General features: G+C 43.6%; 1 protein-coding gene across 3 annotated transcripts in view; it reads right to left on the bottom strand.

Moving 5' to 3' along the window:
* The window catches only part of ANO4 (anoctamin 4), a 231,490-nt gene that overhangs the window by 155,577 nt on the left and 51,869 nt on the right, over positions 1-24,044 (bottom strand). For all 3 annotated transcript variants that reach the window (XM_083182214.1, XM_083182215.1, XM_083182216.1), the window contains 2 exons: positions 12,913-13,113; positions 9,195-9,328 (listed from right to left, as the gene is read on the bottom strand). In XM_083182214.1, the coding sequence (XP_083038340.1) occupies positions 9,195-9,328; positions 12,913-13,113 (335 nt within the window). The remainder of the gene's footprint in view (positions 1-9,194; positions 9,329-12,912; positions 13,114-24,044) is intronic.

Raw genomic sequence — 24,044 nt, 5'->3', positions numbered from 1 at the left:
GTACTTTGAAGCTCACCTGCATGAATCGCTTCCCGCAATAGTTCACGGTTTAATACCCATTAAATCGCTTGTCAAAAAGTTTCAGCTAAAAGATTCTTTAAACTAACCCTGACTCCTCAGTGTAACTGGAGAATTCACAGAGGCTCAAAGAAATGTGAAAATAATGAGCACATTCTGAAGAAGCCAGCTAAAGAATCGTGACAGATCTCATATCTCAGGCTTGTGTATTTCTAGGGCAGAGGACAAGAAGCCATATGGTCGGTCACATAAATCCTTGTGTCTGAATTCCCCTGCATCCACATTTGCCAAAAGCTCAAAGATACAAAACTTTACAAAGTCTAGCTGGAACAGGTTTCATTCTTGACAATGGGCAGTTATGATCTTACTGTAAGCAGTAAGTTATCTACAAAATACTGTAAAAACTATGCAACTCTTCCAAATGGTAGTTTGGCAAAAGAGATACTGTACCTATACTGTTAAAGGATGTAAAATATCACTGACCATAAAAACATCAGAATACATCATTAAACAAACTTGTTTTTACAGGATATTATTGAGTGTTGTTATTGCTTTGTAAGACAAGGTCTGTTAAATAGTAGCTGTGATACTCAGCTTAGACGTGTTTGGCACACATTTGTAAATACCAGCAGGCGCACTTACACACAGCTGCACAAACCTGGATTTAGGGCCCAATTTGGACCAGACCGAATGGCTGCTAATTTGCACAGCGGGCAATTATCGATACACTGCGCATGTTTACAGTTCACAGAGCGCATGTGCAAGGCCATCCTGCAATGAACTCCTGCAACTATTTCTGTTCGCAAGGTGATTGATAAGGAGTGGGCGTGTGGGGTTGACAACCGACCGTTCTTTGGAAGTGCTAAGAAAAAATGCTGGGCGTGTCTAGAAAAATGTTGGGAGAGTCAAGGAAGGTGTGCCAAATCGGCATGGGGAGGGATTGTGACGTCAGCTTCAGCCCTGATGTGCCTAGTTTTTATTGCAGCGAGCCTGTTTTGGATATATTCGCATGTGTGCAAACAGATGTGTACTCGTACACATCCATTTCCCCAGCAAGCAATTTAATTTGCATGATGGGATTTCTGTGGCGTAGAGCGGAGACTAAAGTGATCGGTGCTGTGAATTTGCAGCCGTGCCATCAGGTCTGAATTACACCGTAAAGATGCCCATACATGAGCCAATTTGGGCCAATTACGGACAATTGCAATGAATCGGGCCGTGAAATCGGGCCAAATCGGCTCGGTCTGATGTCCCATCAGGTACGATGCACGGTGCCGTGCGCATTGGACCCGAGCAGATGGTCGGACCTGCTGGCCGTTGGACCACCCCTCCTGCGTGCAGCGGGGGGGTGGGGCGGCTGCGGGATCCGGCCAGCTGGTTGGGTGGTGGGGGGGGGGCAGCGGTGGCTGGGAAGCGGTGTCGGGCAGGCAGCGGGGTCCCTCTAAGGCGACCGGTCAGTGTTTTCAAATTCAGCAGCGCTTCCCACTATGGGGCAGATGTATTAAGCTTAGCCTGGAGAAGATATAAACTGGATATAAAGTGGAGATACGGTAAAAGGAGATAAAGCATCAGCCAATCAACTCCCAACTGTCATTTTCAAACTGTGGGGTAGATTTATTAAGCTCGGTGAAGTGATAAACTGTCTGGTTTTTATCACCAGCCAATCAGCTCTTACCTGTCATATTTCAAACCAAGCCTGTAGCTTCACAGGTAGGAGCTGATTGGATGGTGGTGAAAACCAGACAGTTTATCACTTAACCGAGCTTAATAAATCTACCCCGCAGTTCATTGGCTGGTGCTTTATCTCCTTTTACTGTAGCTCCACTTTATCTCCAGTTTATCTCTTCTCCAGGCTTAATACATCTGCCCCTTAGTTCCTATTGGCCAGACCCGCTGATCAGCGCCGCAGATGGAGCCCACTGCCTGCCACATGGACCCTGCTGCCCGTCCCACGGATCCCGTTGTCCGCCCCGCCGGATTACATGTAAAGTAATCCGTGTCCCCTCGCTGCGCTCGCCACACTTTCTAAAATAAACTCCACGTGGGGGTTTGAAAAGGTCGTGGGGAAGCGTAACTCGTCCGCTCACTGGAATGGTGTGGATAGTGGGGGTTTCAAAAGCAGGCTCTCCCTGAAGCGGACACAGGCAGGGTTGCTGTACCCTGCCGCAATAATACTGAGACGCAGGAGCGTCTGAGACGCACCTGCGTCTCATACAGATGGAGCGCCTCTCTGCCGGCGCCTGTATGATCCCCTCTCCACCGGCGTCCGCCAGTGCAGGGGACCTAGCCGTTACCAACACTGTGTGAGAGGCGCTCACTAGGCTTGCCATGGATGCCGGGGACAGAGCCATGGATGCCGGACACAGAGGCGGGCTGCCGCGGAGTCACTACGCTAGGCAGCCATTGGGCTGCCGCGGAGTCACTACGCTAACTACGCTAGGCAGCCGTTGGGCTACACTGACAGTGCAGCTTAGCCTACACTGAAAACGTAGTGTAGTCGGGCGCCGTGCTATTACACAAGTGGAACCTTGCCCCGCTGTCTGTCCCTGCCTGCATAGATAAAGAAGACAGCCGGGCAGAGTGGTGGTGAGCAATATATTGCTGAGCAATATTAAGCCAGCCTTGCTCAGCGATCATATTGCTCCATGAGTACGGAGCTTAAGTCAATTATAATGTGGAGGTGTGCTACACCTAGACAATTGTTTCAGAAGAGAAAAAGCGGTACTTGTGTAGTTTCACGGCGCCACCGCGCGCACAGTGAAACTTTGAAACTTGGCAGTCTGCCAGACTCTGTGTTTACTGTGCACATGCTGCTTTCCTTATGTAAGCTACTTTATCAGCGTAGCGCTGGGCAGCAGCAGAGCACGCTGCCCAGCGCTGACAGGTCACTGTGGTACTTGTAGTTCCACAGTGAATAAACTGCACAGCTTTATTCATTAATAATAAAAGTTCTATTTTAATAAATTCAGGTGCACCATGTACATTGCAGATTTTTCTCTTCCATGTCTGGTTTACGGCACAGTGCAGTGCACACAGTAACTTTCCCCTGGCACCGTGCGTGTATCCACTAGCATCAAGCATGAAAACCCTGGCACCAAGCATGTAACCCGTGGCACTGTGCATGTAACCCCTGGTACAAGCATGTTGCCCCTGGCACCATGCATGTAACCCCTGGCAAAGAGCATGTAACCTCTGGCATTGAGAAAGAAAATCCTAGCAATGAGCATGTAGGTAAGCAGACTTTATGTGGCATAATATGTAATAGTCGTTACTGTGTGTGGCATATTGTGTAATGGGCATTATGGTGTGCATAATCCCCTGTTCCACAAACATTTCAGGTGTTGTGTTGTTTTGCACTGTGGGTCAGAATTTGAATTAGGAGTGGCATTATTTTTTATTTACAATTTCTTATATAGTGCAGCATATTCTGTTGCGCTTTACAATTGAAAACAACAGTGATTAAACAAACTGGGTAGAAACAAACCGACATAGAGGTAGGGGGGCCCTGCTCGCAAGCTTACAATCTATAGGGATAATAGGAGGGATACATGAGGATAGAATTCCATAGCATGGCAGTTCCACCAGATTACACCACCAGATCCACCAGTCCTGATGGGATGCAATTAGATATGAATGCTACTGGAGGTTATATGGGGGTTCTGGAATATGATAAGCTTGCCTGAAGAGGTGAGTTTTCAGGGAACGCTTGAAAGTTTGGAGGCTACAGGAGAGTCTTAATGTGCGTTGAAGGGCAGTCCATAAGGTGGGTGCTGCCAGAAAAAAATCCTGCAAGTGTAAGTGGGAGTAAGTAATCAATGTGGATGAGAGACGCAGATCTTGTGCAGAGCGGAGAGGTCGGGTGGGGATATATTTTGAGATAAACGAAGAGATATAAGTAGGTGTAGTCAGAGTAATAGCCTTGAATGTAAGTAGAGGTATTTTAGATTGAATGCGGTAAAATACAGGCAACCAATGGAGGGATCAGCAGACGTCGAACGTCTAGCCAGGAAGATCAGCCTCGCAGCTACATTCAAAATGGATTGTAGTGGTGAAAGTCTTTTCGTAGGAAGACCAGTAAGGAGGCTATTGCAAAAATCAATGCGTGATATAATGAGTGCATGGATTAGAGTTTTTGCAGTATCTTGTGTAAGGAACAGACAAATTTTGGATATGTTTTTTAGATGCATGTAACATGATTAAGAGACAGATTGAGGAAAAAACTACAGTTCAGAGACAAGGACGACCCCTAGGCAGCGAGCTTGTGGCGCGTACAGATTATACTGAAACTCAAAAGAGATGGAAGAGGAGGTAGAATCAGAGAAGCAAACACTGAAAGAGGGATTACATAGGTAAAATGAAAGAGAGAGGTTACAGATTTTAGTTAAGTTTGGGATAAGCACAGGAGACAGAGCTTTACTGATTTGTAAGGATATAGGATCAAGAGCAGAGTTAGTGGAGTAGGAGGATGAGAAGAGTGTTGATACTTCAACCTCACTTGTGGGGTGAAATGAGGAGAAAGTGACAAAGGGCTCAGGAAATCAAGTGAGTCACACTTTATAAAATCAACTCCACGCCAACATGGATAATGGGGGTATGAACAGGCCGGGGGGAAGCGTAATGCGTGCGCTCGCCACGCTTCGGGCTGCGTGGATAGTGAGGGTTTGAAAAGGAGGCATTGGTATGTAACATGGAGCACTGGCAAATGCCTCCTTTATTGTGCATAAGACGCACTTGCGCCCGAATACCCGCTTTGTGCGCGAGACGCAAGTCTCCCTGAAGTGGACACGGGCAAGGTTGCCGTACCCTGCTGCAATAATTAACTGAGATGCAGGAGCATCTCAGACAGAAGGAGAGCCTCACCGCCGGCGCCCGCATGATCACCTCTCCGCCGGCATCTGCCAGTGCAGGGGATCTGGCGGTTACCGGCGCTGTGTGAGAGGCTAGGCTTGCCATGGACGCCGGGGACAGAACCATGGATGCCGGGGACAGAGTCGGGCTGCCGCAGGACAGAGCCATGGACGCCGGGGACAGAGACTGGCTGGTGTCACTACGTTAACTACGCTAGGCAGTCGTTGGGCTACGCCGACAGCTTAGCTTAGCCTACGCTGAAAACGTAGCGTAGACGGGCGCCGTGCTTTTACACAAGTACCAGATGTTTACATTTAAAATGCCACTATTATCATTGGTGTGCATAATATTCAATTAATGTGTTACATACATCCACTTGGGCTCTCCCCCTTAACCCCTTTTCTTCCTTACCTTTTCCAACACCATTTCCTTGTTACGGTTTGACTTACTATTTTCGCTCTCTATTATGTACTAAGCCTTAAAGGGAGATAAAGTAGACTAATACCCCATTCACACCAGCCTAAATTCCCGGGTTGAGTCCGGGAACAACCCGGTACTAGCGCTGGTGTGAAAGGTTCCCGGGACAAAATCCCGGGCAAATTTCAACCCGGCTAAGTACCAGGGTTGTTCCCGGGTTCAACCCGGGGACCTGGCTGGTGTTAAAGGTACAGGGTATACTTACCCGGGTTGCCGTGTCCTCGGTGTGCTGTCTGGACGGGAATCCACGCAGGCGGCGGGCGCAAATGACGGGACAGCCGGTGGATGATGATGACGCAGCTCTCCGGCAGCATTGAGGATGCCGGAGAGCTGCGTCATCTTCATCCACAGCCTGTATCGTCATTTGCGCCGTCGCCTGTGTGGATCCCTGGCCTGCACGGAGGACCAATAACCGGGGTGAGTATTCTCCGTACCTCCGCCGCCATCCCGCCGACTGCCCGCCTCCTCCCCACCTCCTGCCGGCCTCCTTCCCGCCCCCTTCTCACACCAGAAAATGCAGGGACATTTCTGGTGTGAATGGGTCCAAACCCGGGAATGTCCCTGCTTGTCCCGGGAACTGAATTCCCGGGTTTGTCCCTGCATTTCTGGTGTGAATGGGGTATAAGGTAAGGGGGGAAATGTATTTGGTTGAGAGAATCAGAAAGTGAGAGATTTGGTAAGAAAGCGGCAATCATTTACACTGCAAAGCCAGTGTAATTTTGCAGTGTTAATGATTGCCGCTTTAAAAATACTGGAGATTTCTTACTAAATCTCTCACTTCTGATTGTCTCACCCTATTACATTTCCCCCAAGATATCAACCAATCAGCTCCTTAATGTAATTTTTCAAATACAGCTTGTGACTTGAAAGGAGCTGATTGGCTCACACTTTATCACTGTCCACTTTATCTCTCTCTTATGTTTAGTACATAGAAACATATTGGAATTACAAAAATATTAAATGTATAATGTCTGCAGTTAAAATGCTGTAAGCAGCTATGCTAACAAGACGGATAGTGCAAGTTACTTCGGGGCAGATTTATTAAGCTCGGTGAAGTGATAATGTGGTTGGTTTTTATCAGTGGCCAATCAGCTCCTACCTGTCATTTTTCAAACCAAGCCTGTAACTTCACAGGTAGGAGCTGATTGGCCGGTGATAAAAACAAGACAGTTCACCGAGCTTAATAAATCTACCCCTTGTGGGTCTCTAATGCTTTAACTTGTTTGGTGTTGCAATGGAGATGACAATATTGTTTTCTAAAAAATGTTTGTTTCAAAACAATTGCTGATGGTTCTCAATATCCAAATACATCCAAGGAATCAATCATGTTGTAGTAAATGTTTTGATTTAACTATGAGCAAACACGTCATTTTTGTGTAAAAAAGTTGTCATAGAGAACAGACTGAGTCATAATTTATGTTGGAGGAGCAACTAGTTTGTCATCGCTGTAACTGTCACCGAAAATCAGATCCACTGTTCATTCACAAACTAATACAATATACTGTTTTTTTTGTAGCTATGCTGACATTTTTTTTTTATTATTGTAGCTATTTTTGTTTCGAAACAGATAAGTCCCATTTCATTAAAATGTTATTTACACAAACATCAAGTTTGTTAAATGATTTTCTTTTCATGCAAAATCAATACAAACAACAAGGCTCTTATGCTTTATAGCAAACCAGACAACACCCTTAATTAAAACTACAGCAATAACCTACAGTATGTCTACAATCATTATAACAAGGTAGCTTAATATTTCTAGTATAAGTATGCCTTATATAGTACAGCATGTTTCAGTGTCCATACATATAGAAGCATGTATTATAAGATGCAGTAGTCATCAGGGCTGTAGCAGTGAGCCTGAGACTAAAGCCAGGGCCAGCACCACCACTAGGCAGCTTTAGGCATTTGCCTAGGGCGCCGGCCACTGGAGGGCGGTAGTGAGCAGCAGCAGCAGAGCTTCCGCCGGCGCCGAGGAGAGCAGGAAGAAAGCGGCTGGGACTGGAGCAGGTGAGTGAGCCATACCCCCCACACACCACTGACCCCCCTGTCCGCCCGAAGCTGCGGCTATTGTCGCATCTCTAATCCCCCCCCCCCACCCTGTGGAGCGATATGCTGCTCCTTCACTCACCGGCCCTGACTAAAGCTTATATATACAGTTGCTCAATCGCATTTTGAGACACCCAGGACCATGCACTATAGCGTATGCGGTCCTTTTGCATGCAATATATCGCATGCTATCCCAGCCAAGACTGTCTGGCTTAGCTGTGATCTGACAGATCTCTCCTGCTGATGGCGTGGCTCGCAGGCTCCAATGCGATGTGCATGGGACCAGCTGTCAAATACATGTACAATATTGTAAAATGGGTGAGTACTAATCTCCCAATCAGGCCAAGGGGACAAATAAATAAAAAAATAAAAAAAGAACTATAGAAAAAAAGGAAAAGGAAAAAGAAACAAAAATTGGAAACAAAAAAGAACAAAGGAAAAGAAAGCAAAAGAAACAAAATCATAAGAAAAATTAATTAACAGATGCATGCGATGTGATTTTTCATTGTAAAGACCCGATTTTTAATTGTATAGTCACCCATGGGTGATTTCATACCCCCACTATCCAACTACACACGGAGTTGATTTTAAATAGTGTGCGAGCGCAGCGAGCCACCGAGCCCGAAGCGTGGCGAACGCAGCGAGCCCCGCGAGGGACGCGGATTACTTTACATGTATTCTGCGTCCGCTCGCCACACTATATAAAATCAACTCCATGCGTAGTTGGATAGTGGGGGTATGAAATCACCCATGGGTGACTATACAATTAAAAATCGGGTCTTTACAATGAAAAATCGCATTGCATGAATTGTATGCCACTATATGCCCTAACTAGGGTGGCACAGCTACTGACCATGCAGTAATGTTTTTCAGCCAGCAGCTAATGTGGACAGGATTTTAGCAGAACTGCATTTTATCATTTGCATTAGTAGACACTGACAGAATTCCTCCACTATGGCCCTGACTACTGGTTCTGCCTAAGTATTCAAGGGACTCCTCCTCTCTGTTACAGGCTGCCATTAGAAATTGTGGGGCACGGGAGTTATTTCTAGTCCCTGTCCCCCGTCCGTCCCCCCCTAGACAGCAAAGTATGTGCAGGGGCCCCTTCATCCCCCAACTACCCCATCTTTTCCCTCTCACTGACAGGGTGACACTGCTCCCATCTCTCCACAGGCCAAATACCCAACCTGACGGCAGCAACATCCCGAGCAGCACGTTCCCAGCAACACCGCACACGCAGCCCATGCAGTGGGTGGAGGAGCGAAGGAAAAAATAAACTCTGCCCTGTGATTGGTTAAGCGTGTCCCATCTCCATTATCCCCGCTAGCGCAGTGTCACAGTGACAATGATCAGTATATGGTAGGAGGTCGGGTGTCTGGCAGTCGAGGGGGGTGAGGTGGGCAGAATGGGTAGCCCAAGCCTTTCCCTCTGTCAGACAGGCCGGCCCCGCGACAGCTCTACCCACAGCATCCCCTGATGACGGCCCTGCTCTGTTATCATTACACTTGGAGATGAAACCATCAACTGACAAGAAGACAGGCTAGGTAATTATAACAGGTTTATATTGTAATGGAACTGTATACTCTGGTGCATGAACGATATAATGTAGCAGCTGTACTGACTCGCATATACCAATGAAACCAGCAATGCAAATAGTCCAGGAACTTTATGCTGTGAGCAATGCTGAGCACAATTACCAAACAATACAGGAACTGAATACTGGGAACACTGATGCACAGATTTACAAGTACTGTATAAGCACAGGAATACAAGTGAAGAAAAGGACACAGCATCCCTCTTACCTCTCCCTCTGCATCCAGTCTGCTGACCTCATCTGACATACTTGTCATATTGCCACCATGCAGCAGAGAGTCGTCATCTTTTGGACTGTTTGCAGCATCCAAATCATCAAAGAATGTATTTATGTCCTTAACACCTGCAAATAAACATATACAAATGATTTCTTATAAGTGTATATTACATGTAACAGAAAATGCACGTATTCAATTTTATCCTGAGCAATATATAAATATAATATTGGTATAGGGCAGTACGGATGGTGTAATGGTTAGCATTACTGCCTCACAGCACTGAGGTCATGGGCCCAATTCCCACCATTGCCCTAACTGTGCGGAATTTGTATATTCTCCCCGTACTTGCGTGGGTTTCCTCCTGGTAGGCTAATTGGCTCCCACAAAAATTAACCCTAGAATGTCTGTGTGTGCGTGTGCATATGGTAGGGAATATAGATTGTAAGCTCCACTGGGGCAGGGACTGATGTGAATGATCATGTATCTGTACAGCGCTGCGGAATGTGCGCACTATATAAGAAACTGTTAATAAATAAATAGGGCGGATTTCATAATATGATTATATTGAAAATCAGAACAATGTCCCAACAAGAGGACTTTGTTGTTTGCCACAGTAAAAGCAGAGACCAGGTAGTGGACCAGTTACCCTGCTGCAGTCTAGAACGGTCAATGTCCCACCTGCCGATCATCGAAAAGAGGGCGTGTCCGCATAAACGGCCATGGATTGTCGAGATACGGCCGTGATTGTGACAATCTGCCTCTTCAATGTTAACTGGAAAGACAGCATTGAATAGGCTATTTCCCACGTCAGAAATAACGACGGGGATTGAATATGTCCCTTTATGAGAATATTTGGATTCATTTCAGTAATCTCAAAGCTATTTTATTACTGTTATTACTCTTCAGTCCAAGGTTATCAGTCTGATTGCTCTGGTATAGTTGCTATGTGCTACAAACTGTACATACTCTATGGGAGTGATTCTGGTTGTTTTGCAAAAGTAAACTCCTTCTTTAATGGGCAAAACCATGTGCACTGCAGGTGGGGTAGATGTAACATGTGCAGAGAGAGTTACATTTGTGTGGGCTGTGTTCAAACTGAAATCTAAATTGCAGTGTAAAAATTAAGCAGCCAGTATTTACTCTGCACAGAAACAAAAGAACTCACCGAAATGTAACTCTCTCTGCACATGTTACATCATCCCCACCTGCAGTGCACATGGTTGTCCATTAAAGTGCACATGGTTGTCCATTAAAGAAAGAGTTAGTCACCACCTATATGTAAAGGTATTAAATCCTGGATGGCAAAAACACATACTATTGACAGCTATATCGTGAAACGTAAGCCAACACTGAGGTTAAGAAGGTGAAATGATAAAGACGGTGTCCTGGAAATGACTGGATTATGGATGGAAAATGGATTATGCTTTTATGCACATTTGTTAGATTTGTGACACAGCAAGTTTGGGTGGAGTTATAAAGTATGTGATTGATACATAGTTATAGTTTAAGTGTATTTATAAAGCATTCACCGGTACTCTTTACTTAGAAGGGCGCCCACGATTTTGATCGTGGGCATCGTTAGTAAAAAATCTCGGGCATCTCGGGCATTGAATGCACTAAAAAATCGGGTGCGATCAACCGACGAGATGCCCGAGATTTCCCATAGGGAACAATGTTAAATGTCTCAATTGACCCAATTTTCCTGTTCAATGCCTCAATTGACCCGATTTTTCCATAGGAAACAATGTTAAATGGGCCACAGAGGCCAAATAGGCACCCTGAAGTGTATAATGGCCACCCGAATTGTTAACGCCACCCCACGATCAACGTCAACCCGATGCGTGGCGAGCGCAGCGAGCCCGCGAGCGGCGGCGGTACGCGTCCTACGACCTTTTCATACCCCCACTATCCACGTCGGCGTGGAGTTGAGAATAGAAAGTGTGGCGAGCGCAGCGAGCCACCGAGCCCGAAGCGTGGCGAGCGCAGCGAGCCCCGCGAGGGTACGCGGACAGCTGTGAAGCCCGCGAGGGGACGCGGATACCTGTGAAGGTATCCGCGTCCGCTCGCCACGCTTCGGGCTCGGTGGCTCGCTGCGCTCGCCACACTTTCTACTCTCAACTCCACGCCGACGTGGATAGTGGGGGTATGAAAAGGTCGTAGGACGCGTACCGCCGCCGCTCGCCACGCTTCGGGTTGACGTTGATCGTGGGGTGGCGTTAACAATTCGGGTGGCCATTATTCACTTCAGGGTGCCTATTTGGCCTCTGTGGCCCATTTAACATTGTTTCCTATGGAAAAATTGGGTCAATTGAGGCATTGAACAGGAAAATCGGGTCAATTGAGACATTTAACATTGTTCCCTATGGGAAATCTCGGGCATCTCGTCTGTCGCATCGCACCTGATTTTTTAGTGCATTCAATGCCCGAGATGGCCGAGATGGGCGCCCTTCTAAGTAAAGAGTACCCATTCACCATATCACTACATGATGACTGTCACAATTTCCCAAGGGCACGTTATTATTTCGGTTGTAGGAACCCTTCTTTATATAATGTTGAGTTTTAGGAATCATATATCTCTCTTATCCCAATAATGGTTATTGAGATTGAAATATGATATAAAATATATTTATTATATCTGGTATTGATATAATAACATATATATTTGACGTCTGCAATTATATTCTAATAGACTTTACAATACAATATGCAGAGTACTTGTCATAATTTGATTCCCCAAATATGAGAGTTCAAGACTTGTAATTTTAGCTCAGAAAGTCTGATATTTATTTACAGGCAAAACAAACCATTACAGAATACATTAACACAGTAATTTATGTATATGCTATTATATATATATCTATATACGCCTCCTTGCTTATATTACATAAAATGACATTAAAACAATCGACAGTCCTAGACTGCTACAATACTGACATAAATGACATACTTATACCCATAAACGAACATTCATAACTACCATGTTTACTGTCAGACTCTCACTCCAGCCCATTCCTTGGTTCCTCCTGCTTCTGATGTCTTCTCTCACTGCATAGTGTGCGTGTCTGTGAGTGTCTGTGTGAGAGTGTCTGATCTATCTGTCTCTTTCCTTATATCACAAATTCAGTAATTGAAATTGCCTGTTCCCATGCAATAATGTTGGTTCCCAAGACTCAAGGTGTCATAAAATCTAGTCTTCCTTAAGGTTAATCAAGGATCTGTTTGCTCAGGCTGTGAACAAAAGGGTTGTTTCCCTGACCTGTCCTGTCATAAAACTTAAATCCTGGGCACAGGGGGTTTTATGACTCCCAAACACATCCTGAAGTCAATTGTATGCACATCTGCCTTGACCCTCTCTATCAGGCATACAAAGTACTATATGGACTTAATTAATAAATATCGATTTATCTGGGGAGGGTAACAACACTCTATTTGCTTAACAGTATGCCTTAGACATTTTGTCTCCTAAATAAATTCAGTTGCATTTGATATGTTGCAAAGTGGTCCTTTATATTATTTAGTAAAACAAAAAGCTATACTACGATGTCTAAACATTAAACTCTGATATCCTAATTATTAAACTATTCCTATTTTTATATACACATACATAATATATACTATGGTTAAAATCACATTACATTAATGATGGTATAAAACAATATCTATATGCCTATATGGTAACAATAACCATCAGGCAGAAGACAATATTCACCTGGATAATGAACTCCTGTGTTTCCATTTGACAGTGCACACTTGCCAGAGGACGAGGCCTCCATTTTTATTGCCCTTCTGATAGGAGGAAGTGAGGAGTGTCTAACCACAATGCGATCGTTCGGCACAAATGGATTCTCCACACTTTTCCTTTGATGAATCTGTACTTGGTTTTTAGACCCATGAATGGATATACTTATTCCTGGAAGACAAAAATGTACAGAACTAAGCAATGGCAGATTCATTACTACAGCTGTGTACACACTGGGCGATATACCATCAATGATATTGTCAATATCGATAAACTATATTGTGTGCATATCGTCCATTGTGTACATTCAATATCGTTAACGATGCGTACAGCTGTAAGTCTAAAAATGCCCCGCCGGCCGCTCGCCGTATTCTTTGTTCCAGGGAAGTCCTTGCCGTCAGAGGGTGGCGAGGATTCCTTATCACTTATCAATGTGATAATAGTAAGAAAGACCCTGAGGCTGATGTATTTACTTTAGGGAAAAGAGTGAAGGAGTGATGAAATGGAGATATAGCCCATAGCAACCAATCAGCTTTGAGGAAGCAGTCATTAGGTACACTGTATAAAATGCTTAGTAGAAGCTGATTGGTTGCTTTGGGTAACTTCTCCACTGGCCACTTCTCCACTCGTTTCACTGATACATCAGCACTGCTTACTTCCCTTTACCTTATGTAAGGACACCTATTGATTGAGTTAGTCACTCTCTTGAGAAACATATCTTCATTTCCCTCATCTGTTGTGTTATGTTGGAAATAGATACTGTAATATGCTGACACAATAACTATGTTATTCTTGAGCAGTACTGACATTTTTTGCAGCAGCATAGGCAATTTTTTCCCCCAGTCAATTTATGTTACTGAAAGGTACAATTAATTGCCTGCACCGCATCTCAGGAGCTGACACTAGCAAGGATCTAACAGAGATTTACTGTGCATCCTAAATAGTATAGTCATGCTGACGTAGAGCTTTGTAGTTACCGCTGGTCGTTCCTATATGTACTGAACCTTGACGCCTACTTGTCAGTCAACAAAACTAATCGCATTTTTATTTAACGTTTAATTCAATGCTACAGATACATTGTATGCACATACACAAATATTTACGGGCAGTACGGATGGTGTAATGGTTAGTATTACTGCCTCACAGCACTGAGGTCATGGGTTCGATTCCCACCATGGCCGTAACTGTGAGGAGTTCGTATATTCACCCCGTACTTGCGTGGGTTTCCTCCGGATACTCCGGTTTCCTCCCACAGTCCAAAAATATACTGGTAGGCTAATAGGCTCCCAACAAAACATGAACCCTACAATGTCTGTGTGTGTGTGTACATGTGGTAGGGAATACAGATTGTAAGCTCCACTGGGGCAGGGACTGATGTGAATGTTCAAATATTCTCTGTAAAGCGCTGCGGAATCTGTGTGTGTATATAAGAAACTGCTAATAAATAAATTATATGAACACACTATATATTCCATCTGTCCTTTGTATGGACTTTGTGAGGGGGTATTGTTACTGATAAATTGGATTATGTGGCTCTAAGTTCTTGTCTAATATGTGCTGCTTGCTTACATTGGGATACATACAAAATTTAGAGGTGGGGATGCCAGCAGTCAGAAGACGTACCCTAGCATCCCAATACGTAAAACTCCCACAAAGGGTCTCCTGTAATAGATCTAAACCTCTCTCCCTACACCCTAACCCCCCTGCTTGCAGACTAACCATAAACCTTCCACACTCACACCACTGACCTTTACCCTCCCCGCTAGTGACTAACCGTAACCCCCATAAACTCAGCCACCTAAACCTAACCCCCCTCCCCCCGCAGCCTAAACCTAACCACCCCTTCTAGAGGTGGAGCTGGAGCTGATTGGCTGGCTGTTTATCACTCTCCATTTTATCACCTTTGAAGCTTAGTGCATCTGGCCCTTATCTGCTAGGTGCAGACGTATCAATGTACCATCTTTTCTTTTTCTAATTTTGGAGTGCAAATTATGATCTGTCATTCATCTGTGGCTTCTCGAACATTTGTCCCACTCCCCCCATTATCCCATCATAGTGAGAAGTAGAGGAGGTTTGAAAAGTGCTATGGAGGAGGGGCCAGTCCCATATGGGCGTGTACAAATCCTGATTGGTTACCAAGGACAACTTTTCCACTGGCTAATTTTGCCACTCTTACCACTGTTTCATACAATTTCCCCTGTATGTGCTGCAGCCTGGCAACTTTTCACTACATAATTTATGCATAATATCTTTGAAGCCACCAGGAGACAGCAGAGCATCCAAATGCAACAAGAGAACCTTAGAGCAGGAACCCACCAACAATTTAACAACCAATGTATTTCTAAATAAACAAATATTAGGCTGATAGGATACGTTCACTTGGTCAACATGCAGGAAGGTCGACCACTGAAGTTTGACATGCATGAAGGTCGACATGACTGAAGGTCAACATGGGTTAGTAGCTTGACAGGGACATTAGGTCGACACAAGCATTAGGTTGACAGTCAAAGGGGAAGGTTGACAGTCAAAAGGTCGACATGGGGTTTTTCCCTTTTTTGTCAGCCAACATGTGCCAACAGGCGGTATTTCATGCCCAACCATCCACTAGTGATGGGAGAATAATGTGTCAAGCATAACGAGGCACCGTACCTGAAGCATGGTGAGCACAGCGAGCCATTCCAGTGGACGTGGTGCACTTTTGTAGTGCCCATGTCGACTGTGTCGACATTCATGTGAAAAAGTGAGAACCCCCATTCCGTCCTTTTTGACTGTCGACCTAGTGATTATGTCAACATAATGACCCTGTCGACCTAACTCGTGTCGACCTGCATGCATGTCGACATTCAGTGGTCGACCTAATGCTTGCAGACCTAATGTCGGTCTATCCTATGATCCATACCCAGGCTGATAGAGGAAAATGAAGCAGAAAAATAACATAAGGTATGCTTGTATATTATTTAATGGCATGCCAGAAAACATTGTATTCTGATTCTATATGTTTCAGATTTTTACTTTTCTTGATTATACTCTATTTAAAAAAATTCCTCCAAATATACTTATGACTTTCAGTTCCATTTAGTTAACATTACATATTGGGGGTGTTGGTGGATGTTCTTTTCAGTTTGAATGTTATTGATGTAAAAACTTGTAACTAATAACCCTTTTACACCAAAACGCCGGGTCACACCCGGGTTTTTGGACCCAGCTTCAACCCGGGTACAACCCAGCGTTTGGTACTTTTTACACTGGCGCACCAAGGTAAGCTGCTGGGCTGCCCCCAGCCCCATGCACCCCCCAGCCCTCGTCCAGGAGGTGAATGGATGCCGCACACAGAGTACAGCAGCAGAGGCTGTGTGCGCCCCCCACCCAACCTGCGGATGCTGTGGTCCAGAGGTTGGGCTTCCCCCATTGATGTAAACAGGAGACGGGTCGGATGACCTGGTGTACCCCTTTACACTGCCCTCTACCCAGGTTCTAGCTGTGTTCAACCTAGAAGTCCCATGTAAAGGGACACATGGTGAGCCATTTACACCGCCGCTGACTCAGGTCTGACCCTCCGCTGACCTGGGTTTTTAAAAGAGATATTAAAAGAGAGTGTAAAGCCAGTTATATATGTGGATATTTCTGGAGTTCATTGCTGCGCTGTTAGTGAAAGAAATTAGATGTGATGGGCTAGAAAAATATGTCTAATTATACTGATAAATTAAGTGCCTGATTCACACCTGCTCGCTAGCCTGGATGTAACTGGACCGCTCAGCACACTTAGCTGGTGCATCGCTGTGTGCTGAGCGATCTGTGCTAAGCAGTATCGCTCAGCACGGAGGCTCAGCCACCCCTGTGTAAGGGGCTTAACAGTTACTTAGTATAAGTATTTCATATTGCATTACACTCTGTCAGAAGGAGGCTGTTACTGAAATGTTGATAACAATTAAGCCAAAAGATCAAGTTCTTCATAGTAAAAAATAAATTGTAAGCTATTCATAACATAAATACAAAAATAAATAAAAAAGCACACATTGTCAAATCAAAGGAGGAAATTGATTCCCTTAAATTAACATTCGCTGCAATAATGTAATTTTGCTACTGTCGGACTCTAAACTAGTGATGTATTTTCCTATTTCTGTTGGCGGCTGATTCTGAGAGACAGAACATTGCTGCAATTCAATCATTCCACTTGTTCAGGTGCTATTATAAATTAAACCCTGAAGCATAAATGAGAAATGAGTAGAACCAACATAAAGAAGTAAAATATTAGCAGTATATAGCATAGCTTGCTTGCTGGGCTAAAGAAAATACTGTAACACAGATAGGTCATCCAAAAATGATATTTTACTTAATTTAATAATCAGCTGAGGCACAGATATTGCAGATTATAGTTTATATTTATAATGAAATGCTAGAATGATATATATACTGTATATATATCATAGTGAAAATCTGTTTTATTTAATTTCCTTTTTATTTTAACACAATTTGTAAGACATTATGGGGGAAATTTACTAAAGGAAATTTGTAAAAAAAATAGGTGTATTTGTATCCAGAAATACACTTATTTTTGACATTTACTATCCTGAAAATACGGCAATTCGTATTCGTATTGATGTGCTATCAATACGAATACGAATTGCCGTATTTTCGGGATAGTAAATGTCAAAAATAAGTATTTCTGGATACAAATACACCAATTTTTTACAAATTTCCTTTAGTAAATTTCCCCCTATAAGTCAGAAATATAATTTTTCTTATTAGTTTATGTAAAAGTAATTTTATTATAATTGACGGCAATTAAATAAAAGAGTAAATCACTTTTTAAAAGCCATAAAAGTGTCTGAACACTGCGGTTTGGGTCTATACAGCAAATTAAGATACCATTGAAATCTCAGTGGTTCTACAGAATACAAACAATTCACAAGTGAATACAATACTGTTTTAAATGATTCTAAAACCTATAAAAAGCTTCTCAAATTACTTTTTACATCATAATGGTTTCATGGTTGAATTATAATTATCAAAATACAGTTCAATAAAATATATTTGGAAAAAAAAACATTTAACATGTACAAATATATAATGGGACAGTATAATGAACTGTCGGGCACCGTATTTACATGCGCTCAGTATTGAGGAAATAAAAAGTTGTACCCTCAGAAAGAAAGGCTTTATTACAGTGAGCCTGAGGGCAGTTAAAAGTATGGAACTCTCTTCCAGAAGTGGTGGTATTGGCAGACACAATACATTTAAAATAAGGTTGGACAAGTATTTATTTAAAAAAAAAAAAAAACATCCAGGGGTACATCCAATTAACAAAGGTAGCAAAGCTTGACCAGAGTAGATAATATATTGGGGATAATATCTGAACCATACAGTACTTTCTAATGGGAACTTAATGGACGTATGTCTTTTTCAACTTAATCTACTATGTTACTATGCTACTATTTTAACGAGGACCTCCCTCTTCTGTACATGCAGGACAAGGGAGTAGTTAACTATGCGTGTACACACTAGATCAGGCATTCCCAACCACGGTCCTCAAGGCACACCAACAGTGCAGGTTTTTGTGATATCTAGTCTTCATCCATGGTTTAATCAGAATCCCTCAAATACTAATTAAGTCACCTGTGCTCAAGCCTGGATATCACTAAATCCTGCACTGTTGGTGTGCCTTGAGGACCGTGGTTGGGAATGCCTGCCCTAGATGATACAGCAAAAGATATCGCTCAGAAGGGGCCTTTTGAGCGATATATTTTACTATCCCATCTAGTGCGTGTAAGGCTTAAGTATATATCAAACTTTGATATAGAGTGTGGTTTATTATATAAAAGCTTTTCCCCAAATACATGAGGTACTGATATTATACACGGATCTACTGTAAGTATTGAAAGGCTGCAGAATCAAACAGAAGGATTTGGGAAGGTGGTGGGTTTTGATAACTAATGGTGCCTAAACATGGAGCGATGTTGGGCATTTTCGCTAGATGTGCAGGGGCCCTAGCGATAGCGATGCGCAATGCAGGATAATTCTAGTAAGATCGCCAGTCAGGGCAAGTGTCTCCAACGAGAACAATGGCCCTGACTGGCGATCTCACTAGAATTATCCTGCATTGCACATTGCTATTGCTAGGGCCTCTACACATCTAGCGAGATTGCTTAGAAAATGCCCCAACATCGCTGACAGATCGCTCAGCAGTAAGCAGCTGATTGGTTGGTAAGGAGTAAGGAGCTGGAGCTGGATGGTAAGGAGTAAGCAGCTGATTGGTTGGTATTTTTTCTCTCACAATGTTATCCTAACCTGGGTACACATTAGTCAATTATCTTTACTCATATGAACCAGGAGTGTAACTTCCAGAGGCAATAGAGGCGTCTGCCTCCAGGCTCCAAGCCCTGAAAGGGACACCTGCATGTACAGCAGCACCTGTGTGAATCACAGCGGAATACAAGAGTGACTGCTGCTCTTCCAACGGAGCTCTGCGGCACACCCGCTAATGCAAAGTTAATAGGCTTTGTACAAGGTGCCCTGCTAATAGGATATAGGACTGCAGCCGCCTGTTACTGCTCAGCCTGTGCTGCAGGAAGAGGCGTCACACCCAATGTTGCTGCTGGACCACGAGATGGAACCTACCATTGAATGTTATTTCACACACCCTATATTTATTTTTATTTTTTTAAGGGAGCGGGGGCACCAAACCCAACTTGCCTCCGGGCCACTGAGATGAATTTACGCCCCAGATATGCACAGTAACGATATATTTAACAATATTTTCGTTAACAATATGCATTCCCTACTATATCGATGGCTATATCATCAACAACAGCGATACTCCTGGATGTGGCCACTGAACAATTTTGGAAATGATATTGTTTAATGTGTATGCACTATATCTTTTGCTCACGTTCCAATCAGTTCAAAGGAAATTGGTATTAATATCGTTCATGGACGATATTGTCTAATGTGTACCCAGCTTTAGAGCTTTCATAAATACAAGAAAAATTCATTGTGCAAAGGGAAAAATAATGAGAACAATTAAAGGGAAAACATGTTTCCATATAATAACAAATGTGAAAAAGGGATATTACTAGGTTACAAATAAATGACACAACTAGCCGTCATAACTCATTTTAATAATTCTTAACAATACGTAACAATAATGTGCAGAATTCTTTAAAGCAAATTGGAGAGTTTATTAGGAAATTGAGGGCAGCCTTCGTTATTGATAAACAACATAGAAGATATATTTCCCCAGGAGATCAATACACAGCTGTGCAGCCTTGGAATCAATAGCTAAGATGAAAGAGTGACATGCAGGTCATGAAATATATGGTGATACTGCACCTCCCAGCTGGGGGAGCTCCTCATTATTCAATATACACTAGATGTTATTGATCACTACCCAGCATAATTAGCTGCTTACATTTGCAGATTTTATGAATGTTGGACGACTAATGAACATACTGTAAAATGTTGTAAGAAAATGCACGAGATGAAATAATAATTATAGTGTGCTAGTGTTTCTGCCTGCACTAGCAGTGACTAACATTTATTGATCAAACAGCAGTTCTTACTTGAGGAAACATAAATAAATATATCGCTGTCTTTACTGGAACAATCTGTCCAGACATTTGGTGCTGCACGGACGGCCCTAAGAATGTTGGGTAAAATGACACAAACACAGATATCTGGCATACGAAGCTTACACGTTTGCACCTCATCGGACGGCATGAGCAGCTTACTAGTAATACAAGGAGATTGATTGCTTGGTGGCTTTTATTCTCTAAGTTAAATGGATATACAATGGCTCATCAATATTGCAGATTCTCCAATTGCAAAACAAACCATGGCAATAAATCAAGCAGAACTAAATACAGTAAGCTGGGACATGTTAAATACACAACAATTGCTTCTGATCCATTATTAGGCCTGACATTGAGGCTGATTCAGAGCTGCTCCTACAGGTCCACATTCGGGCCCATTTTCGATGGTGGGCGGTATGTGCGGACAAACCCCCCTTCATCGAGTATTACACTCGCCGAGGCCTTCGCAGAGTAAGGTTTGGGCTGGGGGCGGCAGCAGGGGAACGCTCAGCGTTTTATAAGCCTCCCAATAAAAACGCTGGGCATTCCCTTGCACACGCAGGCGTGTTGATGTCTGTGGGGGGGGGGGGGGGCGGCAGCTGACCTCACATGCTCCCGCCCTCAATGCAGCAGCCACCTGAAAAGTAAGTATTGCCTGACTTTGCAGACAGAAGGCTGTAGAAATCATTTGAAGATCGGCGGCCATGGAATGATTTCTCTCCAAGGGGGCAGCATACGTTCGGCGGGCAACCCTTACCTGTTTGCTAGGCTGCAAGTGTACGCAGCCTAGCCAACAGGTCTGAATCAGGCCCATTATACAGTAACTATTATTATTTGCCGCTAGGAGAACAAATGGCGAGGAAAAGGAAATATATGGACACCTGGTGTACACTAAGGGATGCTGGGATCTCAGGCATCCCTCTTTGTTGATAAAATCCGGGATATGCTAGTGCGGCCCGTTTGATATCCCAGAAGTTGGGATTCTAGTGACGGCATACTCATTATAGTCAGGATTCCAGCGCCGGTGTCTTGGAAGTAGTAGTGATGCTGAACGCATCCCCATACAATTTAGGTGCAGAGTCCACAAACCGTCCAATAAAGTTCATTCAAACATCTTGAAAAATGGGCACTGCGCGACACTGATCACCTGATCTGAGCTAGTCTTCACTGCATGTTTTACTGGTATGCGGAGTCTGACTATTCTACAATCTATATACAGTAATTACATGACTGCCGAGTTCAGCATTTCTGGTAAAATGATAATAAAAGGCAAATAAAAACTCTCCAAAATATAAAAGTAAAACAGATCTGTATACAGTATGTCCATGAGCTGAAACCATTGCCAATTGCCAGGAAAATGTACAATATACTGTTTAGTGTTCACTCTAGGCTGTATTAGCAAATGCACCCTGCACTTTTAAGTGGCGCTGTGCTAAAACAGCCAGGCCTGTCCATCCCCGCCGCTGTCTGGAGCTATTGGGGGAAGCCCAGCGCATACGTAGGTGTTGGGCATGCGACCAATAGAGACGTAAGCGGCCAGGTTTGCCCACATTAGTGACGGTGGCTCACTTCTGGTCTCAGATGGAAAAACATATAGCGCCAATAGTCAAAAAAATCAACAGAAAAGACTGAAATCCACAAAAAGACAATTCCTTCTATCTATTCTTCAACTAAATAGTTTTGTATCCAGTCCTTACATACTGTAGAGAACAAATTAATGAAACTGGTTGAAGCTTACAGCACAAAGTCGACCCTTGAAAAAGGTCGACACAAGAAAAAGGTTGAACTTCAAAAGTTTGACACATAAAAAAGGGCAACATGCGTTTTTCACTTTTTTGTGTGTCAACACCTGAGCATGTGGACCCCCAATTTGTGTTAAAAAAAAAAAAAATGAAAATAAAAAAAACGCAGTGAGCGATGCGAGGGGACGTGGCACACTTTAAAGGTGTCCATGTCGACCATTTGGGACAAAAAAAATAAAAAAACTAATGTCGACCTTTTGACTGTTGACCTAGCTATTGTCGACCTAATGCTTGTGTCAACATTCCAACCCTGTTGACCTTAGTCAAGTCAACCTATTTCACTTGTTGACCTAGGCCATGTCGACCTTTAGTGGTCAACGCAAAGCATGTCAACATCATGTGTCGGTTTAACGTCTGTCTACCAGAAGCAGAGAGTCTGCAGGAAGCTCATCGCACACAGAAGGATAAATGACAATGTCAGGGCACTCACAGGGATTTAGAAATATTTATTTTGAGTTTATCATCACAGGTAAAACAGTAAAGGTAGTTATTACTGGATTACTTGGAAATCTACTTATACAGCAAATCCAGAAGCTCAAATGCTGAAAAGAAAGTTAAACGTTCAATAATAATTATCTTAACAGCATGAAAGGAAGGAGTGACAGCTATGGCGAGGTGTTACACAGGGAACGCTTTGTAAGAACAAGTATTTCTTCATAATGATATACTGCATGCTGAAATATGCTCATACAAATGATAATTGGGCCACTTTGTTACTGTAACGATAAGCACAGAATGATCTGATGTACTGTACGTGTGGGGCCTACTCATGATGTAATAATTGTGCACTGTGATATCTATGTATGTGTGACCTCACTGCTATGTATCATGTCTCCTGTACATTATTCTCACTTCTGACAAGCTGCTCTTCTGCAGAGACATATAAAGCCTGATTCAGACCTGTTGGCTCTGCTGCAAATTCATGCCCAAGTGATTATCGAACACATGTGCGATCCGATGTGAACAAAGCCAGAAATGGTTAGCCATTGCTGGCTGCTCATACGGTGATTTTTCTGGGTGTGTCACCTAAAAACGCAAGCGGGCCTATACATGGGGAGGGAGGGCCGCTGACAGCAGCAGCGTCCTCCCGCAACGCTGATTAAGTCTAGATTTACTCAGTGGCTACAAACTATTCAATGGTGAGTGATTGCGAATGGTTTTCCCCATGTGTGCATGGCTGCATAGGGAGACTGTGTGGGTCGGCATTTACTGATCACTGGGCTCCGAACATTCGCAGCCCAGTGACCAGGTCTGAATCAGGCCTCCAGGCCACCTGTGTGAGCCACTGGCAGGTGGATCTTCATCATTACTGCTCAGGTAGCGACAGACAGGCAGGAGAACTGGTTACTGATGAGCAGGTATTAGGCTGGGGAACTCGTGGCACTGGCCATAGCTGCTCCTCAGCTACTCGTCACACAAACTGCTCACATTGGGGTTTATTAACTTACATGGGAGTTCTAGTTCAGATGGGATGTTGCTATGGGCTACCAATTACAGTCTACTGCTTTTTTAATCATTTATTTATTAAGAACCTTCTATAAGATAATAGATAGAATCTGATTAGTTGCCCATAGCAACATCCCATCTGAAATAGAACTCCCATCTTAGTAAAAACCCCATTGTGAGTCTGCGTAATGTAAGTTGCGGGTGTGGTAAAAGCTGCAGTGCCCACGGTGTGCTGTGTGTAAGGCTGGCAAATGAGGGTCTCCTAAGGCTGCTGCTGATCCCCAAA

The sequence above is a fragment of the Crinia signifera genome, chromosome 4 (assembly GCF_055691185.1).
Source record: "Crinia signifera chromosome 4, ASM5569118v1, whole genome shotgun sequence".
In the NCBI taxonomy this organism is placed as follows: domain Eukaryota; kingdom Metazoa; phylum Chordata; class Amphibia; order Anura; family Myobatrachidae; genus Crinia; species Crinia signifera.
Note: the sequence above shows the minus strand (reverse complement) of the source record. Positions and strands in the feature narration are given on the sequence as shown.